The sequence below is a fragment of the Giraffa tippelskirchi genome, chromosome 1, assembly GCF_054371585.1.
Source record: "Giraffa tippelskirchi isolate mGirTip1 chromosome 1, T2T-mGirTip1v1.2.pri, whole genome shotgun sequence".
Lineage (NCBI taxonomy): Eukaryota > Metazoa > Chordata > Mammalia > Artiodactyla > Giraffidae > Giraffa > Giraffa tippelskirchi.
The window spans coordinates 90916077-90935582 of record NC_137275.1 but is presented as its reverse complement, the minus strand read 5'-3'; the positions used below and the strand labels follow the sequence as shown (position 1 = coordinate 90935582).

The following is a 19506-nucleotide window of genomic DNA, read 5'->3' as shown; positions in this document are numbered from 1 at the left end:
ATTTCCATATGCTGCCAGTGAGCATGTACATTGATATAACCACTTTGGAAAACCGTTTAGCAATTAAAAATAAGATTCCTAAGGCAAACCCTATGACACGATAATTATATATGTACGAAAGAAATGTATAAATCTGTGCACTAAAAGACATGTATGTACAAGAATGTTCATAGCAGTACTACTTATAATAGCTAAAAACTGGAAATTACCCAAATGTCCACTAATGGTAGAATGGATAAACAAATTGTGGTATATTCACACTATGAAATATTATGCAGTAAGGAGAATGAACAAACTAAACTGCATGTAACATGATCAATGAATTATCCAAATGTAATGTTGAAAGAAAGAAGCCAGACATGAAAGAGTATATACTGTATGATTTGACTTGTATAAATTTCAAAGAGTTAAAACTAATGTAAATTAAACTATTTTGATGTGAGAATCACAAGGAAGTCAAGTTACCCTTGTGAGGAAGAGGTGGGAGAGTGAGTGAAAGCAAGCACCAGGGTGGCTTCTGAGATTCCAGTAATGTTCTATTTCTTGATCTGGAAGCTGGTTTCACACAGTGTGTTCCCATTGTGAAAATAAAACAACAAAACACTTCTGACTTATGAACTGTATACTACATATGCTATACTTAAATAAAAGTTAGAGATGAATAATTACAAATTTTCAAAACTTGCTCCACTGCTTACTTGATGCTAAAAACTTACACTTGTGAAGGCCTATTCCTCATGTGAGATACCTACTTCATATTTACTCTAATCATGAAACAACTTAGCATGTAGTAGATGCTCAATAAATGTTAACTTCCCTTTTCCACTTTCATATAATCCCTGGTTCCTATTTAGGCTTGGAAATGTAGGGAAAAGCTCAGAACCAAAGCCTGCAGCACAAATAATGGAAATAACTGTTAACCAAATACAGATAAAGCTTTGACTGAAAAAGAGGCTTCCAGTCTGCCTTGGAAGGTCAGTCAATCTGGATAGGGAGAAAGCTCCAGGATAATCTCAAAGACAGCAGTAAAGATCAAAGGAAATCTATTCGAGTTAATCACAACAGCCAAGTCCATCAACAAGTCAAAATCAGATCACCCCCAAGTTTAACATTTGCATGAGTGTTATCACTTACAAGATTCTTTCCTAATACAGTCTCCAATTCACAGCTTGTTTTCATAAAGATAATTTGTAAATGGCTTTAGTGTGCATTATACTTTATTTTCCATTAAAAACAAGATTACAGCTGGTGCTTATTCTCTCAGACTAGTCCTCAAATATGTACTTAATGTTTAATATTATCTGAACTTCTAACACAAATCTGTAAAGTGCTTCTAGGAGAAAGAATAATACAAGTTCCAACTTGAAACAACATCTCTATTTCTCTGCATGATCCTCTTCTATCGTTGTGGGTCCAGGATTGTGAAGTGGGAGCATCAACAATCAGGCTGAGTTTGGAAGTTAAGCAAAAATCGACACTTCCCCAGGGGTTGGTGGCTCACTGACAAAGAAACAGATTTGAGGCCGAGAAGTTGAAACTGCAGTGACTCGTGAAGAACAGAGTGGAAAATTTATGTTCGAAGTCCTTCATACTCTTCATGTATGTGATGTCAGATAACTCTTCATGGAACACAAACATTTTGTTAGCCTCAGGAAAGATATGTGGTGCAGAATCATGAAGGATTCAAGATCTCTGAGGCGGGAGTAGTGCTGTGTCTTCTAGTTTCAAAGAGGAAGACCTCTGTGATGTTCTTCCCTGAATTAGTTTAATTTGTATATATATATATATACATATATATATATATATGTATGTATATATATACACACATATTTTACATAAATCCCTGAATGTGATATTATCTATTTGACTTTTCTTTAGCAATCTTATATTTTGCTTTTTTCAGTTAACTTTTACCTCTCCTCCTTTTCATGCAAATCAGCCATTACAGATAGGTCAACAAAAAGGATGGTATACACTATATTTTCTGCATGGCCAGATAATCACATACATACAGAGTGTGCATACACATAAACATAGTTGTTGTTGTTTTTTTAATTTTCATAGTATACTATTGCTTTTTTTTTTAACATCACCTCATATAAATTACTGCAACTCCAAAATGTAACTTAAACTCACTGTTTTTAAAGGCTGCATAGCAGGATGTACATTTCTGGGAGCATATGTAATAAATTTATGTAACTATTCCTCCAGTTTTATGCATTTCAGTTTTCTGCCATGCAAAGTCATGCTCCAACATGTTCCTGTACATATTTAATATTGATTTCTCTTCTATAAGTTATATTCCTAAGAGTGAGATTTAGGTTGTAGTATATATATACTTTAACATATCTTTTTAAATATATCTTATGCAGTTTCTACTCATAAATGTTGCAACAAACTTAATTTTCAACAACAGCATTTGAGAACCCTTTTCCAATATTCAGGTCATCAGTGTTTTCTTACACATGAGCTTGGCAAACAAAATCATACCTTGCTTACCGTTTACCTTAATTTGCATGTTCCAGACTACTATTTAATTAGAGCATTTTTATAAGCATGTTTGTCATTTACTCTTCTATGAACTGCCTCTTCACATTATTTGTCTTTTTTGTCATTTTTCTATTCGATCACTTCGCACAAAGTTTCTTTGCTTGACAAAAACTTTAGTCAGGCTTCTGAACCTTCTAGGCCCATCTGTGCTTAACTTAGTTTTGGTAAGAACCTCGCCAATAAGTCAGTTACCAAAATCTACCCACAATATCTGATCAGGTTCCTTGTCTAATCACCCTGGTCTGTCTTCAGCAAAGATCCTATTGGGTGGGTTTACCCAGACACGCTCTGACCCTTCCTTGTGTTCAGTATTTCCCTCTTGGTAATTTCCCAGCCTGTTCCTTGGCTATAAATTCCCACCTGCCCATGTTGCATTCAGAGTTGAGCCCAATCTTTCTCCCTCACAGTAAATTCCCATTCCGGTAGTCCCTATACCTATCTTGATGATCCTTTCTTATCATCAAAAGTCACAAGTGTCACTGAATATGTTTTCTTTAACAGTTCCTGCTTTAAATAGGAAGAACTCTACATATATTACAGATATTGGCCCAGTCTTTCATGTTGTAATTTTTTTCAATTCTGTTATTTGTCCCTCAGTTTTGGTTATGGTAACTTTAGCCAACGTGAATTTTCTTTAGTCATACATTTCTAAGTACATGCTACAAAACGGTTTTAGATTCATTTCCTTGTAGATGGGTTACCAAGGATATACAGGTATATAAATATATATCTTCTTTATTTCTAGATCTATTCTAGATTCTTAATTCTTTTCCATTATCAATTTGATATATATTACTATCAATACCATAATGATTTAATTCAAATGATTTTTATATCCTTCCTTGGTATCTATGAGGGCAAGTTTCTCTTTTTCTTTTCTCAACATATTTTCTGACTACTCCCATTCATTTATATATATTATTTTAGATCTCATTTTACTTAATTTCAAAAAACTTACTTTGCAGTGTATTTATGACAAATGACATTTTGTAATATTAAAAATGACATTTTGTAATGATTGCTCCCATGCAAGCATACAAGATGTTTCTCCATCTTATGTTTATTATTTTTTTTAATATTACTGAATTTCTTACATTTTTCTTTTCCTCAGTTTTGCCAATTTGATAAAGCTGCTATTCAGTTTTTCCTCTCAATAGGAAGTTCTATTCTAATTTATACCCATTAAGAATTATTTCTTTGTCTCTGAATTCAGAATCAAGTACTCACTTCTCTACTATTGTTTGGTAACAAAGTAAGAACTGTTTCCCTAAGAACTCGATCCCCAATCCATTATTCCCTCAACTTATTTAAAGACCTTTAGAGCACTTCCATTTCCTTCCTATCCTTTTCTCTTAACCTCATTTTTCCCATGAAAGAAGTCTTTGGGATGCTTCTCCTTTCCCCTTCTTGCTAGATTTTGCTGATTATTTAATTCAAGATTTCCCCTTACAGATCACCCCTTATATTTCAAAATTCCCTTCTTACCGTTTACATTGAGCATCCGTTTACATTATCTCTTTTACTTACTTAATATACAAATATTAGATGGTCCACTCCTCACCAGTTTTCTTTTCTCTCATCTTCCCTCATCTTTCTAGTTAGTGCATTTTCCTAAAACACCTGCATTCTAGCATAGTATCCCAGAGGCATTAATTCCACATACGGTCTTCCATGAACCACTCTGCAATAGCAATTCTAGCTCCTCATGATAATCAACATAGTGGATGTAGGGAAATGATTGCTTAGTTGGTAATGAGGTTGTTAAAACATAAGAATACCAAGACACTGAAGCAAACACCTGGCTGCTGTGCCACCTAAAGCTGACTGGCTTTTTCTGGATGAGAGCACATGTGTATCACTGAATAAACTTACCACCGTTTTCATTGCTAAGTCTAAGTCATGTCCTACCCTTGCTACCCCATGGATTGTAGCCCACCACGCTCCTCTGTTCATGGGATTTCCAGGCAAGAATACTGGAGTAGGTTGTCATTTCCTTCTCTAGGGGATCTTTCCCACCCAGGGATCAAATCCACGTCTCCTGCATTGGCAGGTGGATTCTTTATTGCTGAGCCACTTGGGAAGCCCATAAACTTAACATTACTGGAGATAATTACAACTTGCAACAAAACAACCATGTGATCAGAATTTGCCCCAGGTACAATAAATGTTTAGAAAGTTCATCTTTAGTACGTTGCCACCTTTCCTATTAAGAGTCTGTAATTTGTAATCTTTCCTCACATCTCTCCAGGTGGCCGTCTGTATGCTATTCTCACTTGGAAGATGAAAATCTCTACTAAACTTTATATGTGAAAGTGCTTTGAACATTTTAGATAACTGGAGGATAATATACTTGACATTTTTGTGCACCTGGGGTTATAACCTCATTATAACCATACATACCATCCTAGGTACCTACCATCCTAGTGAATTAGAAATTCACCTCTAGTAACTCACCAGCTCTGACCCTTAACTAGGTTTGTTCATCTAGATACCATTAACTCAATTAGTAATTTCAGATTTCCTTTTTTTAGTTATCTACACTCTGCCTTTCTAAAAAATAACTTGCTTAGGTTTTCTCTTCTACTGATTTTCAGGTAGATCACAATTCTTTTACAAAAGGCTAATGCTTTAAGTGGCACTGCTATTTCCCAGATTCTCACTCAAACTTTATTTAAGAAGTTTCCTTTCACAAGTATCTAAAATTTTTATTATCAATTCATATGCTTTAAGAAAAAATGTTATCCTTTTATATGAAAACTGAAGGTTATGGAAAGAGCTATTTCTACCAAAATCATTCTTTTGCTAAACTTAGTAAAAGTGACTTTTGGTTTGTATTTTTCATTAGTCTTTTTCAAAGAGAAATCAAATTGTGTTGTTGATTTTGGATGACTTCTGCACTGTTCTTTCCAAATTCCCCAGGTGTGAAAAGTTGAGTGGGTTTTAAATTAACAAGTATCAGCCAAATATCTTAGGGCTGAAAACTTAAGTGTATGCATATATTGAGAGCCTATCTCTATTGGGATGTATGATACTCTAAAGAGCCCATTTACAGAAACAAATGTAAAACTGTCACAGCCTTGATGTGAAGGCTCATCATGTCAATGCCATTGTAGAAATAAGCAGACGTTAATAACTGCTACTTGAACAATTCTACATGCATTATGCCAATAAGAGAGTCAAGAGTAGTAGTCGGCCTTTTCATTTAAAAGGATTATTCTTTTTTCTGCAATTACTGAGCCCATGGCTTGTTTCTGCCGCTGTTGCTAAGGACAATAGCCTGCCAGATAGGAAATGATGTTGATGAAGACATAAAATAACACTTACACACATATTTAACTCAAAAATCCAGAGAATTGGGAATACGGTATGTTAGGAGTGAGGTGGGAGTAAGGAAAGGGAAGGAAAAAAAAAGGGAATACATAAGGGTGAAAAAATAAAATATACAATAATCTGCTGAAATTCCAGATGGCTCACTTTCAACTAACAATTATTTCATTGTTTTGAGCCCTTTCTCTAATTTTTTCTTATACTCCTATGAATTATCTCTGCCAAAACTCACACAAAGTTAAAATCATAAGAAGTTCAATAAGTAACAATGTATATATAAATTACTAATTCTTTTCCATTCCAAAGAGTTGCTATCTGAAGCAGATCCAGTTTTGTATAGAGGCATATTAGCCTTCAGCTATCTTTCATTATTACTGTAAAACTTTGGGTTATCATGCAAAGAGTACTGCAAGCGTGTACCGTTATAGAAGTGTTCCTGGTTTAAACATCTACTTTATCTAACCTACCTAAACTGAGTGATATCTTCACAGGCAGACTTCTGGGACAGATGTCATCACAGGACCACGCCCTTGGTAGCAGCGTGTTCTCAGAATCAAGGCACAAAATGGTTCTTTAGAAAGGCAACAGCCGCGAACAGCAGCAGCCTAGTTTTGCCAAGTGATTCTTCCTAATCACTTCCTCAGCAAAAAGAAAAAAATATATATATACAAATTCTCTTTGTAACCACTTCAAAGGAGTGCTTAATGATGTCCTCTCCTGTTAAAATCTCTTAAATACTCCACTAAAGGAGCTGCCCTAACCCCTTTACATGAACTACTGAAGTTTAGGTTTTTTTAAATTTATTATCATCTTTCCCTACAGTTTAAAAGAAAGAGAAGTTAAATCTCTCATTCAAATGAGAGAAATCACATTACTATTTCACTGAGAAAGAGAAAAGCAGACTATTAGTAAAATCTGTTTTATACCTTAGCATTTATGTAAATTGTTGTTTCCTTGGGGCAAATGGCTGGCTTACCTCTAGGGAATAAAACTGACAAGATGTGTTGAAAGTACTTAGCTAGCTATGAAGGATTAAATTTTTTTTACATATAGTTCTCTAATAAAACCTATGACAGTAGACAGATATGGGCTTCCCCCGGGGGCTCAGCGGGAAAAAAATCTGCCTGCTATGCAGGAGATCCAGGTTCGGTTCTTGGGTTGGGATGATCATCTGGAGAAGGAAATGACAACCAACTCCAGTACTCCTGCCTGAGAGATCCCAGAGAGAGGAGCCTGGTAGGCTACAGTCCGTGGGGTTACAAGAGTCGGACATGACTTAGCAACTAAACCACCACCACCCCTCTCACTTTCGTTAGAAAAGGAAATAGGTCTTCCTTAACTAAAATTTTGGAAGGTAAAGCTTTCTCCACAAAACAGCAATTAGCAATATTACTGTTAGATCAGTTAACATTAATTTGCTTCACTAGTTTATGTTTTGTATCTTGGCGAGAGTTTTAGTTTCCATACCACTGCACAGCACTTAGAACCAGGAATTGTGTCATAATTTAAGTAGCCAAAGTACACAGCTAACACAGTACACTTTGATATTCTTATATATTTAAAGGTACAACATATAACTCCCTAGAAAATTCAGTGAGTATACTCATGCCCGTTTTAACACCCCTGTCATAAGCAATAGTGAGTTGCTCCTCCACTTACCAAGAAACTGAAAGGCCAATTGCTTTTATTTATGTTACACTAACACACAGTAGTTATTAGCAGATGTACTGTCTTTCCAGTCTAAGAAAATTGCAAAACAATTTGAAACTTTATCAGTTATATTAAACCAGTGAAAGGGCATCAATGAACAGGGCTGACCAGCATCGAAACACCTAAAACAGGGATTTCAGTGGGAATGCAGGGAGAGAAGAGAAAGTTTCCATAAAGAATATCTCTAGTAAGGGGAGAGATACTACATCTGGTATAGAGGAAGAATCAGGTTTGTTGAAAGACAAGGTTTGTTCATTTCATATACACCAAGGTCTGTTCATTTCATATATACCAAGTAATCTTCTGAACAAGAATTCAACCTCTCAGGAACTCTCATACCATGAAACAGGATAGAAGAGAGAGAACATTAGTTTCTGTATAACACAATATACATCCTCACAACTCAATGAGGTAAGTACTATTATTACACCCATTTTACAGATGAGGAAAGTAAGGTATATAGAGACTAAACAGTTGTTCAAGATCACACAGGCATTTAAGTTGTACAGCTGGAATCAAAACTAGGTAATCTGGTTTCAAAATCAATATTACTAAGATCTACAGAATTGTCAGCATCTCTAAGAGTCATAAATACAAGTCCAACTTGATAATGTGCTTATTAAACTTCAGTGAGTTACTCTGAATATTTTGTAAATAGTATAAATGATAATTTACATGTTTTTTAGAAAGCAACAACAAATTATCTGTTTGGTGGACACAGTGCTCTTGTATTCACAGAGACTTAAAGCTCTTCATAGAAGCAAGGTAGAAAAATTTTCCAATTTTATATTAACATGTCCTGAAAATGACTTATAAGAATAATACACATGGAATTTCTACATATACAAAAAGTTAGTACTGTCAATATTCACTATAAGATATACTGGGTCAACACTGCAAGAGAAATTATCTTGAGGGAAGGTCAGCTATTGTTTTTCCTGGTTTAGTTTGCAATATATAAATATATAAATAGATGCCAAGAGGCACCAGCTCTTTAGTGTGTGACCTAATACCATTTCCTACTGTTGAAATTCTTAAAGGGCTGAATACCAGTCAGAAACCACAAGGGTTTTTTTTTATTGATTCTCTAAGAGCTCTCATTCCAGCAACATAAGTAAAACAGAATTAAGTTTTCTGTAAAAATAACAACTGAATGGGGTTAAGTGGATAACTTGATTGAATAATGCTTTCATGTAACTTGAAAAATTGAGAATAAATATTTCAACTACCTAAATAGTTGAAATACTTTAAATTTTATTAGAATTATTTATAGAAATGTAATATAATTGGGAAAAATCAGGAAATATTCATGAAATCTTTTTCCCGAAAGAATGTATCTTGAGTACAAAATAACTTTGGAAATTCATTTGTGTTTAATTATCAACAAATGTTAATGAGTCTGTTAATATTCAGTTTTTCATGAAGAAGATACAAATTTCTATGATATGGTAACACGTCTTAGCTTACCAGAACTCCTTGGATGTAAATGAATGATACTTTTTATAAATCAGCATGCAGGACTCAAACTATTTTGCTTTGTCTTTCCTTCTTATTGTAAGCTATAAACAGCAACAGTGCTACAATACTGTGTGTGATTTTTCTTTTAAAATAGATAGTCCTACCTCCATAGATGCATCTCTTTTTTGGTAACTCAGTCATCATCTCAAGGTGGGTGAACTTGAAGTTCATAGTGCCTAAGTTAATTTTCATTGTTCCTACAATATCTGAAAGATGAATGAAAATAGGCACTTGACATTTTAAACTTACGCATGTTAAATTTTTGGCTACAATTTATTTTAATATATATTCTTGAAATATATTTAATGTGTTTAATATATATTTAGTATGATGGTACATGAAAAATAAAATATATCAATCTGAAATGTTCTTCTAAAGATAAAAGCTATAAATAATCTTATATTAGGTATCTAAAGAATCTTTGAAGTCACCCAGGATAAAAAGTGGACTATTGCGTTTATGGTCAATTTAATGGAAACTACATTAGCAACACTTTACAATGTGTTTATTCTTTAGAGTTAGTCAAGATTTATTACTATTACTATTTATTATTTTGTTAGATGCAAAAATAAGTTCACTACACAGTTGGAAGTTTCAGTCTTTAAAAAAAAATCACTATAAGTATACAAATCTGGGTTACTCTGGCAAGCAATAACAATAATGTTCAAATGCCATGTCTCCTAACTTTTATGCTGCTTGGCTCTTTAGAATCAACAGATGGTCATTTTCAATACCATTACAATATGACTAGTTAATAAGCCTGACAGAAATTTTAACTTGTCTTTTTAAAGAGAAGACATTTATAATAAAGATACTAAAAAGCCAGGGGCTTCAAATTGTATGCAACATGTGTCTACAAATGAGAAACTAAATGTTAATCTGAAGTTTTCTAAATGTATAAAGAAAAAGCAATGTGCTAGCCAACACAATCACTGAACAATAAATCATCACGAAACACAGGCAAATTCCTCCTTGTAAGCTCAAAACCTACAGGTACAAATGTAGTGTTTCTCTAATCAATGGAAAACAATACATACCAGGTAAAAGACTACTCAAATCTAGAAGAGAAATAACCACAAAAGTGAGCCAGTTATATTTTAGGTATGAGTGACAAATGTATTTCTTTTTATTGCTTTCTCTAACGTATTTCAGAAACTGAAGTGTTTTATTTTATTCCACTGTTGGCCATAGTTTGAGCCCTACACACTCCCTTCCCTTTCACCTCAAAGGGAGAGCCTTTGTATGTAGCCACGCATACATCATTAGTGTAAAGATCAGGCTGGATCTGCTCCCAAATCTTCTTCTTAGGATTCAGCTCCTTGTCAGGCTCTCCTGTTGGGAGAGGGAAAATAATACATAGCTAACATACTAATAAACTGTTCTCAGAGATTTCTAGTGAATTGTCCTAGATACAATCTCTGATCTTTAGACCTGATAAGAATATAAATATTAACTTTTAACACTTACTTTATTTCTATGAACTTAGCACTTTTATATCCTTGATTGGTAAAACATTTTGTCATTTCCTTACAAATGTTAAAGGTATTATTTTTCACTCTTTTAAGAAACAGCTGTACAGCTAATTTATTCCCCAAATGACTAGAATGAAAATACAAGATAATCATTTTATCACTACATATAAAGAAAGATTTTGAACAGATGAAAGCATAATTTGATGTGTTGCATTTTTATACATGGCAGAAGCAGCTTATGCTTTACTATATGTTTCAACACAAAATGACTAAATTACTGCTACAGTACTTAAAGATTTCCTACAGTACTGGAAATAACTTATGTGTTAGGGTTATCTAGCTAAATATGATAACTACTCTGAATTTCATCTGCTGCCCATTCTACTTGGTGAGATGGAAAGAGAACCAGCTGAATGAGAGAATAAGATTGCAAACAATTTGGCTAGTAAGGTGCTGATATCTAAAATATATAAAAAACTCATACCACTCAATACCAAAAAAACACCCCATTTTTAAACAGTAATTGGGTGCAAAAGCTAAAGAGTCTTGCATATATACATGCTTTGAGATTAACCATCAACTCAGATTTATTAATAAGACTCAAAACTAACAGGAATAATCATGATATCAGAAAAGTCTGAATGCAAATTTCCATTTATTATGAGACTAAAACCAGTGCATTCTCAAAAAAAAAAAAAGGAAAAGAAAGAGGAGAGAGTGTCAATGCCTTTGTTTTCTTGCTGTAATATTGTGCTCAAGTTATTTTTGGTTGATACTTTAGGGACTAGTTACTATATTGAAATAATTTATGGCTTTATACATTTAAGACTAAAAAAGGAATGGGGAGGGGTTTTAGCCATTATTATAAATGTATTACGTGGTATCTTCTAAACTTTATGGAAGCAACGGTTTTGTAGTTGGAAAATTATTATTCAAAGCCAATTAGCAATTCAAAGGTTTGAGCCCCAAATGAAATTTCTATACCACACTTACTATAACATGAAATGTATATCTCTAGACACTGAGCACAGCAAATGAACATCAAAATGTACCAGCAGACACCTGAAGCTTTAAAATGTAAAACATATGCTGAAAATAAAGTATGGATAAATCATGGCTCTCTCTGGGAAAAGAAAAAAAAATACAGTAAGACTAATGATCTGTTGCATACATAGTATTAACTGTTATTTCCTTTCAGATTTACTGCTACAGAAGCCGTAACTGATGTGCATAAGCAGGATGAGAATTAACAGACCTCACGTCCCCAAGTTTATCAATAATTTGATGCTGTTCAGCTTGGTGAAGCATTTTATAAGTTACAAGAGTACAATTCAAACAACTGCATGGGCCACATAAATGTTAGTTTTTTTCCCTTTCACTTTAGAAAATTTTTTATGTTATCTACATATTCATTTACTAAAGCACAAGGAGCAACTATGAATATGAAAAGAATTTTAGACTTTGCAATGATGTATATATAAACACACACCAACAGCCAAACAGATTGAAAGATTAAAAAATATGGTAAAGGCAAGAAATCCACTCTGGGCTATTAGCATCTCTAATGCTAAGTCACCGAGTAGCTTAAAAAATCTCCACACTACTTAACGGTGATGTCCAGATAATAACAACTGATTCAAGTGCTGAAATATTTACCTGTTAATTCTATATAAGGTAAGGGGAATGAAAGCTGTCATAGAAATAAAAGAACTATAAGCCTTCTCTGATGAAATAGCCCATATAAATTCATAGCAAGCAATGATTCACCAACAAAAATGCTGGTAGTATCTGAGATTCAGGCACATCTATTTTTTGATCCTTCTACAAACCTTAAGTAATAGGTAGCTAAGTTCTATTGGGTCTTGGTTTCTAAATTTGTAAAACAGTGGGTTAAAATAAATGATTTCTTCCAGTTCTAAATATCTGACTTCACAATTTATATATAAAAAAATTTATATAGAAAAATGCACTATCAAATATTTAAATAAAAAGGAAAGCAAATGTTAATCTGAAAAGATAAACCAAGATTTTTTTTTCCTCAGTGTATGCTGAATCTTAAAAGAAAAAGTTCACTTTTATTTTCATTCCATTCCAATTTAGAAAAATAGAATTTCAGGTTTGCCAGGTATACACATGGCATCCTAACCAAAAGCATAAGGTTTGGGGAAGTGTTTTGATTTCCCGGTAAGCAGTGGTGATTGTGTCCTCCTAGAACCAAAAGGCAATATAGTCTTTCAATTTCTGTTTTTCCTCTTAAGAGGTCTTCCACTTTTATGAAAGAAATGTTTATTCTACATCTGCCAAACATCCTTTCTTTACTGCTTCAAAAGACCTATTTGAAGAAACTTTCTCACATATTAGGAAGCTTCATCTGTCTCAGAAGCACTTTACTAGAGAGAAGAAACAATATGAAATAAACCTTCCTTTTAGATTATTAAAAAAATATGAATTTCAATTTAGAGATTTCCTCTAAATCCTAAAGGCTAGTAAAAGCATATGCAAATATATTACTAGGTTGATTTTGAGAATTATACATTTTCGGCTCCCTGTCTGAACTTTTCATCTCTTCATTTTTCTATGTTGCATTCTGAGATAATCTATGCTTGAATGATTTTGTAGCACATTAACTGGTTCTCTATCCGTATTACACTCTTCTGTTATGTAGGTATCAAAATTAGTATTTCCCTTAGGGTACAATCTCTCTGGTGTTTTATACAATTTGAGTGTTCATGGGGAAGGAATAATTAGACAGTTTTGCTTAATGTACCATCTTATGCCAATCTCAATAAACAATAATATCACTAACAATGGTCATTTAGTGTCAAGTCTTGCAAGTCATATACAGGAGTGATTTTAAATTTAAACATTCCAAACATAGCTTTCAGAACCATGATTTCCAAACTACAAACAGTACTAATAAATACTTACCAGGGAAAGCATCAAAAGTAATCCTGTCCCCAGGAACAGATCCATCAGGAGGTGCCAAGATTTCCACTTTCTCTGGTGAACTTGCACACATCACCATTGCCTGAGACACTACTCCCCTCATCTTTGCAGGTTTCAGGTTACAAAGTAAAACCACCATCCGATTTTGCATCTGTGTGAAATATACATTGATGATTAAAGATGTACAGAGATTTAGAATAATCTTAGCTAGAATACATTAAGGTACATCTAATATGCTAAATATCAAATGTTCTATTTTTGTGGCTGTTTTATCCTTATCTGTGTCCAAAATCTTTTACGTTAAAGAAGCCTTGTATCAACGTGAAAAAAAAAATTCTACAAACTGACAATGCATTATAGATCAAACAGCAGAGGCAATAATATTTCACTTAAAAATAAGAAATGACTGAGTGAAACAGATTTGGTTTTAAATTTCATTGCTAGTTCTCATGTACTAGCGATGAGACTCATAAAGTTGATCTCCCTGTTTCCTTATAAAATGAGGGAAATTATATAAAGATGCCACAAGGATTAAATCACAACATATATATATAAAGCATTTAGCTTAGCAATAGCACTAAAATAAATGCCCATTTTTCCCCTACATGTTTGATCATTTTTAATACTATGCAAGATTCATTTCCCAAATTAAAAAGTACTGATCACTTAACAATTTAAGCTTTATGCACAGCACAACAAACAATGATAGCTATTTCTACAATTTGTTACATAAGTAAATATAAATTTCTTTAAACTTCACGAGTTGAAGTCTCAACTTTTTTCTCAATGAGCAAAAATAAGGGATACAGTTGTTTAAATTCTTTCAGAAGGTTTAAAACAAAATAACGTACAAGAAGAATCACTGCATGTGGGGACAAGACACATTCTAGATGAAAGATGGTTTTATAAATAAATGTTACGTGCAAATTTACCCCAACATTCTATGATTTAAAAAAAAAAAATGTACCTAAGGTTCAAATGGGAAAAGCCCCCTTTTTGGTGATCTTCATGAATTCTTATTCTCTTCAGACATTAAATAACTTTAAGATGCCACAAATATGGGAACTTAATAAAAAAGTTACACCAAATATGTATAAGAAAAACAAGAGGGTTAGCTAGATGCAATCTGTTAAGAATCAGATGACAGCTGTGGACTTTTACCTCAGAAAAATAAACAAATGTACAAAATTTGGTATACAGTTTTAGGGAGCTAAGTGCAGTTACTTTATAGACTGCTGACTAGTACTGACTTGATGGTTAGATACAGATATGTATATAAATCACTTTGCATATGGCTGTGAATGACAGCTTTTGGAAGAGAAGAACTAGTCTGTAACTTAGGAGAACAAAAAAGTTGAAGCCCCAGCGAGGAGGAGTTTTTTGAATTTAAGCTGGCTCAAGATCAATTGGTTCTTTCTCCAAGGCTCCTTATGAACCTAACTTCATAAGCAGCTATGAGAGGGTCCTGCTCCTATACAAAATGAATGTTAAAAAGAAAATGCGCACACCAGTGTCATCTATCTTTTTTCATAGATAAGAGAAATTTCTTCACAGATCTCAATTCCATCTTTCTTCCCTCAACAAAGCAAACAGATGATACTATTAATATGTGAGACAGACCATATTACCCCTTAGCTCAAAAATCCTCCAGTCGCTTTCATCTCACTCAGAAAAAAAGCCAAAGTCTTTACAATGATCTCTAGGACCCTACAGCATTTGGCATCCTTATCTCTGACTTCATCTCCCAAGACATTTCCCGTTATTTAGTCTGCTACAATGACAATGGCTTCCTGCTGTTCTTTGAACATCCCAGGATAACATCTGATTCAGGGCTGCCTGAAAATGCTATCTCATGTCATAAGACAGAACAATTTGTTTTCTTCATTTTCTTAGACCTTTACTTAAATACCACTTTGCTCTTCCCTGGCCACTTTTTTCCCCTAGCTTCAATACTTTCTAGATTCTTTCCTTACTTTATTTTTTTCCTGATATTAACACACTGTATATCATGGAAGTTCTGATTCTCCCATAGGGATATGAGCTTCACAAAGGCAGGGCCTTTTGTTTATTTTATTATTATTATTGGCCGTGATGGGCCTTTGTTGTGGCATGCAGGCTCTTAGCTGCAGCGTGCTACCTTTAGAGCACACAGGTTTAGTAGCTGCTACACACAGAGTTCTTTCTAGTTGTCCCATGGATGTGGGATCTTAGATCCTCAACCAGGGATCAAACCTACATCCCCTGCAATGAAAGGCAGATTCTTAACTACTGAACCACCAGGGAAGTCCCAGGGTTTGTTGTTTTTTTTTTTAAAACAAATCTATCATCCATCTATCTACCTATGTTTCTTTCTTTCTATTCACTTGCCTACAACAGTTCCTGGCACAGTGCAGATTCTCAGTAAATATCAGCATCTAGAAATAAGAATAGAGTCGGACACGACTGAAGTGACTTAGCAGCGGAAGAAGTAAGAATGAATTAACGTAGGGACTTATGCAGGTTCACAAAGTCAATCAGCAACAGAGATGGCAAAGAACCGAGAGGCAGAACTATTTTAATGTTGAAGACTATGGTCTTTGCAGTATCTCTGAGGCACCATGGAGCAGAGGAAATAGGTAGATGATGCAAATTTCTATAGAAGATGTCTAGCGAGAGCAAGTTAAAAATTATTAATGTCTTTGACACTGGAAATATAGATATATTTAAATATCTAAATAATAAAATTTTAAAACATGCTGTTTTTAACGAATAAAGGAATACCATTAAAAAAGTCAAGTTCAATCTTCACAATTCCCTCTCCTCTTCTTCTTCCAGTATGAAAATTCTTGAGTTATAAAGATATAAAGCTTGTTTTCTTAATTTTAGATTGGTGTTTTCGGAGCTTATATAATGGTGATTTTAAAATTAAAATCAGGGAATAGAATTCCATGATGGAACAGTGATGATAAAATAACAAACTAAAAATACTTTTAAAAATTGAGAAAAAACAATACATCATTTCCTTTTTCTATGGTCATGACTTTGATCTTAATTTACACATCTTTTGCAAGTTTTTGGTAGTTTTGCGTACTTTTTGGTGGATTTATCATATCAAATAATCAACTGAATTAATCAATACTGCCTCATGTTGTGTGGTCTGATACAAAATCACATGAAAAAACATTAAGCAAGAGGGATTGACAACGAAACGCATATGTAGAAACAATTTTAGCTATATAGATTACCTGTTCAAGAGGAACATGATTCACCAGGCCACTGACCACTGTTCTTGGGGCTATTTCTCCAACATCTACTTCTTCTACATACAAAGAATCTGCATCAGGGTGTTTTCTGGCAGTGATGATACAACCAATTCGAAGATCCAGACGGGAAACATCAACAGGCTTAGAGTCAGCACTTCCTGCTACTGGTTGCTGTTTTTTCTCCTTTTTCTCTCCTAAAAAACAGTTACAAAAGGTAAACTTCAGAAGTAAAACAAAAATACAGTATGAAAATCCACAGAATTGATTCTGATGAGTTTAAAAGAAAAAAACAGGAGGGTTTATCTTCTATCTTCATTTAAGTAACAAAGGAAAGAATTATGCATGTCACAACATCTTGAATCCCCTTTAAGCTCTTTCTCTATTGAACTGTCTATATCTCTAGTTAAAGACTCAAAGTAGATGTTGGTAATCTATGGCTCAAGGTCAAATCCAGCCTGCTGTCTGTGAAACAGTTTTACTAAAACAAAATCATGTTCATTAATTTATATATTGTCTATGTATGCTTTGGTACTCTGGCAGAGTAGAGTAATTTTAACAGAGACTTTATAGCCTGTAAATAACCCTCTACAGAAAAAATTTCCCTTTCCCTGAAACAGAGGGAAAAAAATCCTTTAAGATTTACCGTGACTCTACAAGAGTGAAAAATTCTTTAGAAAGACTATCATAAGTAGCCAAATGACAGCATGAACTACAGTCAAATATAATTTCACTACTAAAACGTGTTGCTCACCACTTAGATATACCAGTAAGCATACAATGAATTTCTCCATTTCTTATACTCTTCTGAAGACTTATTAGGACTTTAGATTTGTCTACAGAAATAACTTGAGTGGAAGAAAACATTTTATTCTGATTATGTTTTCAAAATTCTACTTTTATTTACATGCTGATAATATAACTCTTATAGCATAAGATCATATAGCAAAGTTGGCTTAAAGCTCAACGTTCAGAAAACTAAGATCATGGCATCTGGTCCCATCACTTCATGGGAAATAGATGGGGAAACAGTGGAAACAGTGTCAGACTTTATTTTGGGGGGCTCCAAAATCACTGCTGATGGTGATTGCAGCCATGAAATTAAAAGATGCTTACTGCTTGGAAGGAAGGTTATGACCAACCTAGATAGCATATTTAAAAGCAGAGACATTACTTTGCCAACAAAGATCCGTCTAGTCAAGGCTACGGTCTTTCCAGTGGTCATGTATGGATGTCAGAGTTGGATGGTGAAGAAAGCTGAGCGCCAAAGAATTGATGCTTTTGAACTGTGGTGTTGGAGAAGACTCTTGAGAGTCCCTTGGACTGCAAGGAGATCCAACCAGTCCATCCTAAAGGAGATCAGTCCTGGATGTTCATTGGAAGGACTGATGTTGAAGCTGAAACTCCAATACTTTGGCCACCTCATGCGAAGTGTTGACTCATTGGAAAAGACCCTGATGTTGGGAAGGATTGGGGGCAGGAGGAGAAGGGGACGACAGAGAATGAGATGGTTGGATGGCATCACCGACTCGATCGACATGGGTTTGGGAAGACTCCGGGAGTTGGTGATGGACAGGGAGGCCTGGCGTGCTGCAATTCATGGGGTCGCAAAGAGTCGGACATGACTGAGCGACTGAGCAAGCGAGCTAGCAAGCGAGCATAAGTTCACTTTAGCCATTAAGTCAAAATGCAACCTGAATACAGTTCAAATTCCTAAAGTTCACATTTATCTTCTCTGGCAGAAAAAAAAAATTAAGACAAAACAAAAACTTATTTACCTCCTAATCTATAGGACATAAGCTGCTATGACTTGAAAGCATTGTTTCTTAACTACTTCTTTGTTTCATCTTTGGATAAATATTTACTGATGTGCGGTATTTTGCTGAAAGTATAATTAGAGTGGCTTCCAAGGTGGCTCAGTGGTAAAGGATCCACCTGCCAGGCAGGAGACATGGGTTCAATCTCTGAGTCAGGAAGACCCCCTAGAGAAGGAAATGGCAACACATTCCATAATTCTTTCTTGGGAAATCCCATGGACAGAGGAGTCTGGTGGGCTATAGTGAATGGAGTTACAAACGAGTCGGACATGACTTAGTGATTAAACAACAACTAGAGTAATGGATTGGAGAAGGCAATGGCACCCCACTCCAGTACTCTTGCCTGGAAAATCCCATGGACAGAGGAGCCTGGTAGGCTACAGTCCATGGGGTCGCTAAGAGTCGGACACGACTGAGAGACTTCACTTTCACTTTTCCCTTTCATGCACTGGAGAAGGAAATGGCAACCCACTCCAGTATTCTTGCCTGGAGAATCCCAGGGACAGCGGAGCCTGGTGGGCTGCCGTCTATGGGATCGCACAGAGTCGGACACGATGGAAGCGACTTAGCAGCAAGGCACTGAAAAAAGTAAGATGAGTGGCCCACACTAGCCAGGCACCAAAAATCTCTTATAAGACAGACAGATCTGGGCTTCCCTGGTGGCTCAGTGGAAAAGGATCCACCTGCCAATGCAGGAGACGCAGGTTTGATCCCCACGATCCAGGAAGACTCTACATGTGGTGAAGCAACTAAGCCTGTATGCCACAACTATTGAGCCTGTGCTCTACTACTGAGCCTGCGCCCTGGAGCTGCAACTACTGAGCCCACAGGCTGCAACCACTCAAGTCTTGAGTGTCCTAGGGCCCATGCTCTGCAACAAGAGAAGCCACTTCAATGAGAAGCCAGTGCACCAAAACTGGAGAGCAG

General features: G+C 35.0%; 1 protein-coding gene across 16 annotated transcripts in view; it reads right to left on the bottom strand.

The window, feature by feature from the left end:
- AIMP1 (aminoacyl tRNA synthetase complex interacting multifunctional protein 1) overlaps positions 1–19506 on the bottom strand; it is a 107940-nt gene that overhangs the window by 70410 nt on the left and 18024 nt on the right. For 5 of the 16 annotated variants that reach the window (XR_014051901.1, XR_014051893.1, XR_014051908.1 and 2 more), the window contains exons 5-8: positions 16748–16959; positions 13506–13674; positions 10328–10437; positions 9210–9311 (exon numbers count right to left, since the gene is read on the bottom strand). Coding sequence is in view for 10 of the 16 variants with exons in the window: in XM_081484478.1 (XP_081340604.1) it covers positions 10271–10437; positions 13506–13674; positions 16748–16959 (548 nt within the window). In the remaining 6 variants the exon portion in view is untranslated. Of the gene's footprint in view, positions 1–1199; positions 1501–7544; positions 9312–10200; positions 10466–13505; positions 13675–16747; positions 16960–19506 lie in introns of those variants that run through there. The other 11 variants (XM_081484536.1, XM_081484571.1, XM_081484500.1 and 8 more) reach the window with 5 other exon arrangements.